Genomic DNA, 11093 nt, shown 5'->3' on the forward strand with positions numbered 1-11093 from the left:
TTAATTCTACCGAACTCTTGAAATGTAAAGGGGTATATAGTGATCGTAGTATCTGTCTGAACGTCCCTCCGTCTGTTACGCTTTGAAGTATCCATCTCTTATCCGAAACTGCTCCTATAACACTGAATGAAATTTAATAAGACTTTTATTACATAGCGCCATTTTTGCACGTCCTATTTTACTTTTTATACCTACATTTATTTCGGGTTTCCCCTTTAAGAAGTGGTGTAAATCAAATGTGGATACTTAAAAATTCCAAAGAACCACTGGACAATTTGAAATCACAAGATTCTACCAAAATCAACAGCTTAAAACACTTTCACATACGACTTTTCAACTTTATACACAACCATATCCCAAGAAAATTTAAAGTCCAGGCTTTTTGATATCATTGACAGCTGCTTTTTCAATAAAACTGGAACTCAAAGATTAACTTTCCTTTTCATTGCAAAATTATTTTGATAAACACATTTTGATTGCATACACAATAACTCTGAAGTGATATAAAAAGATTTTTAAAAAGTTTCTGATTAACAATATCCATTTTGTTTTTGGAGATCAGATCTTCAGCAATTTTCTGGAATTCACATGGGTCCCAATTGCGCCCAATTATTAGCAGACCTATTTTTGTATGCATACGAAGCATAATTTTTCAAAATCTTATGCACGAATAGAAGAAAATACTTGCTGTGGCCTTCAACTCTATATTTAGATATGTCAACGACATACATGTATTGTCAATTAACAAAGTTATTTTCCATTCTTATGTCGATACTAGTGAGCTTGAGATAAAAGATGCCACATAGTCTGACACATCTGTTTCATATTTGGATATTTTACTTGAAGAGACGTTAATGGTAATGTAACAACCAAGCTCTATGATAAACGTGAGGACATTAACTTTTCTATCGTCATCTTTCCTTACTTATTCAGCAATAAACCTTCATCACCTGCATACGGTGTTAATATATCTTCGATACGCAAGAGCATACTCTACGTATGAACAATTTCTTAAACGGGGTAAATTATTGACAAACAAGTTGATGAAACAAGAACACCAAAGTCAGCATTTCGTAAGTGTTATGGTCGATATAATCTTGTCAGCAAATGCAATTCATTATTGAGTTAAATGCTGAGTGACGTTTTTCATACTGTTTGTTAGTCCATTATTTATACACTGAATTAACGACAGATTTTTCCGTAACCTCTCGAGCAGGACAGGGAGCGCGCGGCTGATCCCACCTCCGATGATTTAGAGGTCCATGTTTGCTCTGATCCTGTTTTGTATTATTTTGTTGACTTTTGATCCTGAGTACTGTTTGTTGTCTCCATGCGTTCCCTTATAATCATATAGGAGGCAGAGAAAGCATTTAGTGAGCTCATTGCTTACAGTACATCTAGTTTCTTTATGCAGGGGTAATAATTTTTTTTCCGTATTAGTTTGTGTTTACTCTGAATAAAAGCATGTATATGATCAATGATTTTTTCATTTTATAATGATTTCCATAAAGAAATAGTTTCATACTGAAGAAAGATAATTCTTTAATTCGCTCAAACCATTTACAACATTAGTATCCTGAATCTTTAGGCGTAAAATTTACAGAAAACCAAAATCAACCATTTAGATCAAGGCTTAAGAAAAAGCTTTCTTCACCAAATACACCCCAGATAAAACACATTTTAAACATACATTAATACATGTATTTGCGTTTGAATTGTTAGTGAAAGTGCTGAAATCGCTAAAATTGAATATCACTAAAAATTAATCGTGTTTTGTTTGTAATAGCTTCTTTATTGAGCATTTTAAAAACGCTAAAATTGCATTTCGCTAAAAATATAAGAACAATCGCTAAATTTGCGTCTCGGTAAAATTTCCACTTATACGGTACATGTATTTATTAACTGGAGTAGATCATAGAGACTGTCTTGAAATATAAGCGATATTCGGAGAGGAGAATGTCCTCCCCGACTTTTTTTTAATCATGATTTTTATTTTATTTGCGTATAGTATATCATTACCAATAGCAAGACTGTATTTAGTTATGTTTTATATTAATTTTTGTTTGCTAAAATAAAGTATATCTGGAAGGACATTAAGAAAACGTGTTACACCTACCGGTACGTCACAAATAGTCATCCAGACTAACTTTTAGTGGTTGCCGTTGGCGTTTAATAGCAATAACCAGTGTGCATACAAATAATAATAGAAATTAATCGTAAGAATTTTTGTGAAAAGGGCTACAGGTATTTGTGTTTAAAACAAATAAGTACTGTAGAATCTATGTAAATATTTACATTTTTAACATGTCTTTAATGTCTTTGTACTCCTAGATAAAATTACAAATAGAAAAAATACTTAATTTCTACATCCTACATTACTGTACTGGTTCATAATGAGTATAGGCGCGGTTAACAAATCACGTGGGGTGGGAAAATAGAAACAGAAGCGGGGCTTGCAGCACGTGAATTTGCGGAATCAAGAGCATGTAAATATCAGATATAACTCTCAAATTTTATGGTTTCGATACGATGATCAATATATTGGCTTTCGTGATAACAATTACCCCGGTGTCTCGCAAGCCACACAAACAAAATAATAGACAGTTACGAGGGCTGTTCAATAAATAATGTCCTCGGTGCTCAGAACGAAGCAAAAGACGCTTTTCAATTTTTGTCTTCATTATTAAACATTAATGTTTTTGGAAGTAAATATATGATAAATTTTGATCCAATTCCGTTTTTAGAACTCATTTTTGGGTAAAACTGGAAAATGGCAGGAAAAGAAAGGTTTTTTAAGCTTGGAAATAGAAACAAGTCAAACATGATAGCGAATATTGTTTATGTGAAAAAACATTAATATAAACCCCTTTACTCTTCTGGGTATGCGGGTTTGGACGCTGTCTTGAAGAAATTCTGTAGTGGAAAAAAAATAAACCTTTTGATTTTTTGCAAAAAATGTTTCCAGAAATTAAACTGTCTCTCCGAATATTTGTTTGAACAGCAATACCACTAATGTTTAAGAAAATTACATATAAATTTGTATTGTTCTGCACTTTTCAATGCAGACATTCTGTTTTTAAAGTACCAATGTAAGTTTTGGTTTTAGGGTTTTAAGCAATATATTCATGTTCCAATATCTTTTTGAAAATAAAACTCTACAATTACTGATATTTTAAAATAATTGTAAAGAATTTTTGTCTTTTTAACTCATTTTTCAAAATATAGGGTGACATTTGGGTATCAAGCTTTTTTACCGTCAAGTTTCTTAAATACAGTGTAAAGAGATGTGATGTCTATCAAATTTGCTATGTGTTTAAAGTCAATCATGCATCATCAAATATTATTTATTGAAATTTAGTACATAAGTTGTTATAATTTTTGTTGGATCATGTAGCACTTAATGCCCATTATATAATTTTTTATTATTGAAATTTACCTGCTCTATTGTCTATAAAACAGGCATTTGTTGCTGTAAATGTCACATATTTCAGCGAATATTTGATTGGGATTTTTAACAAGTTTAAGCTTTAATGAAGCACACAGTTTACTGATTCTTTACCATTCAATTTCAATGCAGTGGAAAAGCCCTTGTTTCTTAGCTTCTCAAGATGAAAATATGTGATGAAAAGTGGTCACATAAACTGTTTTAAATTCATGAAAGATTCAATAATGAGAGAAAGTCAAGTTTAATGTCATATGGTATCTGTAATGTATGTCATATAGTTCAGGACATTATTTATTGAACAGCCCTCGTATTTTTTAAATATAGTCCAAAATACCTGACTTTTAAGGCTTTTTTCACCGATATTTGATATTTTACGTGCCAGGAAAACATTAAATTAATTATAAAAAAAAAATGGAAAAAGCCAGGAAAACGTAAGATATTTTGAACTAATTAAAATACTGTTACATTATATTTTGTACGCCGACGACAGTATTGTTGTTTTAATAGTCTTGTATGAAATGACTTAGAATTACTGAAAACTGCTTTATCAATGGCCTTCCTTTGACCTCGACTACCAACAATGCAAATAGAATTGGAATTATTCAATAATGCTTTCCCGGTTTTCTAACATGAATTGACTAGGTTTTGTTGACAACATGCTTTTTGTCGGACCCAAGAACCAAATGGTTCAAAGAGTTTGGTTAAATAAGATGGGTAGACAAAACGCATTTTGCCCGAGAACGCAGTCAATAGATGAAACATATGGAAGCAACAAATAGTATTGAAGATCAGTAGTTCATAAGACAATACAAAAAGCAGAGCAAACACGTTGAAATTTTCTGTAAGTTTTACTTTTTATTTTAAAAATTCTTGCATTTCCTTTCATGTTTGCGATGTTTGATAAAATATAGCTGATCGAGGAGTTTTTGTCGTTGGGGGGCAATCTACAAGGGACGTTCAATAAATAATGTCATCAGCTCGATGACATGCAACATAGGAATCATAATATGACATTAAGCTTGACTTTCTCTAATTATTGAATCTTTAATGAGTTGATTACAGTTTATGTGACCACTTTTCATCACATCGTTCCATTGTAAGAAGCTGAAAAACAAGGGCTGTTCGAGACACTGCATTTAAAATGAATAGTCAAGAATCGGTAAACTAGAGTGAAATTAAACGCTTCATTAAAGCTGCTGTAAAACTTGCTAAGAATCCCGAAGATATATTAACTGAAATATGTGAAATTTACAGCAACCAATATCTGTTTTATAACACATGAGCAAGTGGGTTTCAGTGTACAAAAATGATATAATGGGCATCAAAAATGGATACCGTCCTTCTCGACAAGGACATACAACATCCAATGTATATCTGCAAAAATTCAACAAATATCAGAGTATGTTTGATTGACTTTAAGACACATAGCAAATTTGATAGTCATCATTTTGGGAGTAGTTCACACTGTTTAAAGAAACATTTGATAAGAAAAAAGTTTAATACTCAAAGGTCACCCAATATTTTGAAAAATGAGTGAAAGCGACAGCGTGCAGAAATATCTAAATAATTATTTTAGAAAATAAAAAAATGTACTTATTCACGTTTGTCTGAAACTCAAACAGATTATGAAACTTGAATCCATTTTCTTTTAAACCCTCAAAACAAATTTACAATGAGATACACTTGACAAAACAGCAAAGGCCTGAAAAGAGCAAAGAATTGCAAGAACACAAAAACAGTTTTATATGCTATTTTCTTAAATTTTGGTATTAGTGGTCTTGTTCTTCAAATTCTTATTGGGGGAATAATTTCAATTTCAGGAAGAGTCTAAAAAGCAAATATTTTGCAAAAAAGTGAAAGGTTTATGTGAGGAAGGAGCCGGAATGAGGAATTCATTACATTTAATTTCTTTATAACAGCGTCCAAATCCATAGACCATGAAGAATAAAGGAGTTTTCTGGGTAAAAAGATAGTTAATGTTTGTCACATCAACAATATTGGCCAGAACTTTCAACTTTTGACTTGTTTCATTTCGAAAACTTGAAAAAAAAAACACCTTTCATAATTAAAAAAAAACAAGTACAGGAAATCATAGGATCTGCCATATTCCAGTATATGAAGGGCCTTACTCAAAAATGAGTTTTCTAAAAACAATCAGAAATGAAATAAAAATGTTACGGACATGTATTTTAATTAAAAGAGAATACTTAAGTGAAATCATTAAGACTAAATCATAGAAATGCGTCTTTTGTTTCTTTCCGAGCACCGATGACATTATTTATTGAACGTCCCTAGTACTAAAAAAAATTACCAACCCATGCATAAATTTCTCGATGACACAAAAAATTAAACTCACTTCCAAAACCTATTAAATTCTTTTTTGGGGGTGTGGATATAGTCGTTGACAGTAATAGTTCTTGCAATTAAATTGGGACCCCGATCTGATTAAGATAAGATTATTTGTTCTGCTCACATACATCGCTTCCCAAGGCCTTGCCTTGTGTAGCGATCTATGTTAGCGGATCAAAGGATCTCATTTTAAACAGATTGAGGGGCCCCCCGACCCCCCTCTTCATCAAATAATCAATTACTGATGATAAACCTTAAAATGGAGGGGATTTCAAGGTAAGGATTATATTTTACTTCTAAATTTTAAACGAAAATTATCTAAATCGTACGTGGTTGCTTGAGATAATAATCTTCATTGTTTTATATTCCAGTGTAGTTCAGGATGTTTGCCCCATTATAATTAAGGCTAGTACTTGTAAATAATGAATCACATTCATTATAAATAAACCACTCCACAGAGAGTCGATTTATTATTAAAGTCGACATTACGGCTTTGAGCTTCCACTTTGTGTCCTGAGTCTTATTAATATTTCAAGGATTCATTTGCAGGCGCTAGGCCTCAGTTTAAAAACGAATCTCTTTATTCATATAGTTATGGGAAAATGGTCAACTTTATTTGCCTTAAGGTAGTGAGCTATGGTACCCGCGTAACATGTGTAGCCATTGATGAACAAGACTACGAAGTCACAGTGAATAAAAACGTATTGTGTGTCACCGAATCAAGATTACAAGGATATGAAAATTTTGTAAAATGAAAGGACGTAACATCAAGATAGTTTTCTTTCTGATGGTGGTAAGAATGATGTACACAAAGGGGAGTTACCTGCGTGAAAAATTTAATTTTAAACAAGATGAAAAAGTCGAAATTTTGAATGCTACTTCTTTCCTTCGAAATATGCTGTTTAACAAAAACTCGGGCTATAAAGAAGCAGACGACCCTATTTCGCGCGCTGGATTACGGTTTGAAATTTCAAGATTAGAAAAGTTTGATGAAATTGCAGGAGACCTCCAACTTCTTTCCTCTCTTTTTATGCTTTGGTCTGACGTCAGATTGGCTTGGGATCCCGATAGTTTCTCCGTATTTCAGGAAAAGGCTGGATACGCTTTAAAAGTTGATTACTTACAGATGAAAATAAAAGACATCTGGACACCAGACATAAAATTATTTAATCCTCTAAAGGAAATGGATATATTCAAAGAAAAAGAAAATGACAAGGCCACTCTTGGATTCCCTGGTATGCTGTTCTATGACGGCTTACTGAAGACAGAAACCTACTGTAAACCGAACCTAAAGGACTTCCCTTTTGACGAACACGAATGTTCCGTCCAATTTGTTGTAACTTCTACATTAATTGCAAACATAAACAAGGAATCCCAAGTCTTCAATGACAATGCTAAATGGATGTATTTTCAAATGGCACCATGTGACCTTGACCTTGCACCAAGCCGTTATGGAGTAGAACATAACAATGAGCGTCGCGTTCTCGTTTTTCCTGTCAAACTTATTCGTAGACCCTCTTTTCTCTTTGTGAATATCGCTGTCCCACTTTTTGTTCTTAGTATTTTAAATATAGTTGTCTACTTTATCCCAGCCGTCCCAGAAGATAGACTGTCCTTTTGTATTGCCCTTCTGCTATCATTCACAGTGTATCTTATCTATGTTGCTGGACTTATTCCTGAAACCTCGAACCCAGTTCCTCGGGTGATCTATTTTCTGGTGTTTCAGTTCCTGCTAAGTGCCTTCATAACAACTTCCAGTTTTCTGACTGCGTTGCTTAACCAGCGGCACGAACAAACACCAATACCAATCGTATTCCAACGAATTATTGATAAAATACATAAAACACGTGCTCGAAAAGTTGAGAGGCAACAAGGGGAAACGAATCATCGGACTGAAAATAACACAACAGTAACGAGTGGAGACCAACATGTCGATAACGAAGAAGTTAAAAACAATGGTGTCTTTTACACAAAGACAACTTGGAAAAGCATTGCGTTCCTTGTGGACAGAGTATGTTTAACTGTAACTGTGATCATTCTTGTGATAGAAGTCATACTATTCTCATATCTTGCTTCTAAATTATCAAACGAGGTGAATCCTGATTTTAAATCTGAAATATGTAAAGGAAGTGGACCAAGTAATCTGACAAAAATTTGCTTTGATGACATATCTGGTTTTTGTATTAACCCAACTGATATAGCATGATATTCTCTGTTGTTGATTTTCGTTACATTAGATTACATATTTTATAGTTAAAAAAACTGATACATGTATATATGCATGCGTATATTACATTTATATACATGTATATCTAATTTTTCAGTTGCTGTTAAATGCATTAAAACGCCATTTCCAGTAATTTGTTTTTTACTTTTTTGGTTAACAAACGCCAATATAAAAACTATTGGCTAATGCTAAAGAAAAGAAAAGAAATTGTGGTTGCTAAAGCAATGACCATTTGACCTTTAAGTTAACCTTGGTCATAACTTGAACAGTATGTGCAAAGGCTTTTATATTTCTCGTATACATTTCTTGTGACAAGTACTTAACCTGTGTATCATTAATTCTTTTTTTGATTATTGGTTTCTTAAGTCACTTCAGTTCGAAGATTTATTCATTAAAATAATATTTTCCTATAACTAATTTAAATTGTTATTTGTTATAATTTACTGTACGAGAGAATGTATTTTAAAAGTTCAAACGTACTTCCATACATTTAGAAAATACTCAAAAATGCGCAGACCTTTGTTACTATGGATTATTGCCTACCAGAGCCGACTGCCAACATTGGGATAATAATAGTACAATACATAATATTCAAATACAGTTCTCAGTTGATGCAAAAAGGATGATCCACTCCTATGAATTATGTGCAAATAAAGATGACGACAGCTGCACGTATAATTTGTCGCTTATTTGCAATACATCAATCGTGAATGGTAAGAACAGAACAGTCAACAGATTAAGCTTCTTGAATTATGCCTTCATTTTCTTAGTTATATAAATTATTTTTTTTAAAGTATAATTTGTTTAATTTCTCAATTTTTCAATGTTTATACAAAATGGAGAAAGCGCAGTGCAATATTCAAAAAAATTATATTTACATCACGTGTGTAATTTCTTTATCTTTATTTCTGTAGTTAAGCATTGCTTTTTCTTTCAGAAAACTCAGACATTGAATCTGTGTGTTTAGGTAATAGTCACTGTTCTTCTAAACACCACCTCTTTTGCAATAGATTTAATAAGTCTTTGGAAATGGGAAAGTATGGAATCTGTAAATGTGACCACGGATATATTGAATGGAATGGAAGATGTATCAAAGGTAACAATATTTAAGATCAGACTTCTACAATCATTAAAAAAAATATAGCAGGATTTTTAAAGACACACAAAGCACAAAAAATGACAAAGTAAGAAATATTTTGGTTCTGCTTATTAAAAACATACGAAACGTAAGTTGTACTTTATCATGTTTTCCCTACAGTTTCAAATGCGTGAAGGAACTCTGAGCTACATTTTAATGTTTATATATGCAGTAGTACATTGGTTTCTTTTAAAACAAGTTTGGATAAACAAAACGCCGAAAATATATGTTTAGCATTTTTTTGCATATATTTTCTTTTATATAATAAACAACTTTTATCAATTTATGTTTTTCAAAACCCCTGGTAATGCATGATGATTTTTTGTCTACAAACATCTAATGGCACTATAATCTTAAAATGAAGGTAATAAAGGTCTATAATATTTTAAAAATTACAAGTAGGTAAGGTATTTTGCGTATGTCCTTATTGTTCACTTCTTTTTTTTTATTCAGATCACCTTGCACTTGGGCGTTTCTGTCGTCACAGTATCCAATGTCAAGGTCATGATAATTGGGCCGCGTGTTTACAGGATTTACAGGGAAGAAAACGGTGTCAGTGCAAGCCTAATTACGTTAAAATAAAACGAAATTGTGTGGAAGGTATACAAAAGATGTATTATTTGGTGGTTCCTCGTGCAGATAATTATTTCAATGAAAATCATTATTTAAGACTTACATGGTATACCCTTTAAGTGTAATATTCTGTGCCTCACTGAATGCAAACAGCAAAGGCAGATTTTTTTCTCTTTGTGGTTTGTTGGATTTCTTTTAGTAACATCTGCCACACTGGTACATATTTCAAAATTCTTTACATTTATCACATTTATTTGGCTTAATATATAATTAAAAGTTCTGGATCAGTATGCTGTTTGGGTGGAATGGCTTCCTGAACCAATTTGGGATCTCAGAATAGATGTAAAGTCTGGTCAATTATACTTTATGAAGAACACTAGTACAATAAATGTTCGAGCTATTGAAGTGTTTGTTATTTTCTCACCCAAACTGACAAAATGTTTTAAACCCGCCAAGTAAAATCATGAACAATTTAATACTATGGAACACAGTAATGACATTTAAATGAATTATTTATACTGACACTGAAAAAAGACGCAACACACTAGTTTTAGGGGGAAAATACTTAGAGAGTATCAATTTAATTTAATGTGAGTATATTTCTACTTTATTGTTCATTGGTAAAAGAGCTTTAAAGATTTTCATTATTGAAATGTTTATAGCCCTCTTAACAGAAATCATAAATTTGCATTTTTAATATGAATTATTGACAATATTTTGGGTTTTCAAGGTTTTTTAGCTGTTAATGATAATATAAGTTTTTACATATTTTACATATTTAAGGATGTAAACCCATATTAAAATGACTGAAAGCACTCTTTATTGTCATTGAAAATCAAAATATAGAAAAAGGAGAGCTGCAGATGCAAATATACACTACATAACGACTTATCGGACTCATGTGTTTCAAAAGCATGAATAATATTATTTTACATATGTACACATTAGTTTAATTTAGTAATTTAAGATGAATTTTTTTTTTACTGATATACCAGAATTTAAAAATGTACATCAAAATATTTATTTATATACATTGATAAAACAATGCATGGTAGAAACAGATTAAAAATAATTTACAATTAACATAATGATGACACCACAATTGTTTTTTAGGTTTAAAGATTTATGTACATTAATAAAAAGTAATACAAAAAAATACTGCATTTAAACAATGTTATTTTTGCATCAAGAAAAGTTTTAAAGTTCTATTTTATTGTTATACATGTAAATATATATTCTCAAAATTTATATAAAAACATAATTAAATTTCATGATTTTTCAAATTAATATACATCATTTATAATGTCATTTATTATAACATTACTGTTTTCTAGGAAACCTTACTCTACATGCAGCATGTC

The 11093-nt window shown here is 31.6% G+C and overlaps 2 protein-coding genes across 2 annotated transcripts; both read left to right on the forward strand.

Annotated features, from left to right (window-relative positions):
• Positions 1 to 5750: 5750 nt before the first annotated feature.
• On the forward strand, positions 5751 to 8091 carry LOC134237045 (neuronal acetylcholine receptor subunit alpha-6-like). The gene has a single exon (XM_062719130.1). The coding sequence runs from the start codon at positions 6546 to 6548 to the stop codon at positions 7998 to 8000; it is 1455 nt and encodes a 484-aa protein (XP_062575114.1). The 5' UTR covers positions 5751 to 6545; the 3' UTR covers positions 8001 to 8091.
• LOC134237047 (neuronal acetylcholine receptor subunit alpha-6-like) lies at positions 6546 to 8000 on the forward strand. The gene has a single exon (XM_062719133.1). The coding sequence runs from the start codon at positions 6546 to 6548 to the stop codon at positions 7998 to 8000; it is 1455 nt and encodes a 484-aa protein (XP_062575117.1).
• Positions 8092 to 11093: the final 3002 nt, after the last annotated feature.

The sequence above is a fragment of the Saccostrea cucullata genome, unplaced genomic scaffold (assembly GCF_032062105.1).
Source record: "Saccostrea cucullata isolate Sc308-1 unplaced genomic scaffold, CSIRO_AGI_Scuc_v1 ctg3383, whole genome shotgun sequence".
In the NCBI taxonomy this organism is placed as follows: domain Eukaryota; kingdom Metazoa; phylum Mollusca; class Bivalvia; order Ostreida; family Ostreidae; genus Saccostrea; species Saccostrea cuccullata.

Coding starts and splice junctions, on each gene's coding strand:
- LOC134237045 (XM_062719130.1), top strand. CDS start 6,546: ATGAAAGGACGTAACATCAAGATAGTTTTCTTTCTGATGGTGGTAAGA.
- LOC134237047 (XM_062719133.1), top strand. CDS start 6,546: ATGAAAGGACGTAACATCAAGATAGTTTTCTTTCTGATGGTGGTAAGA.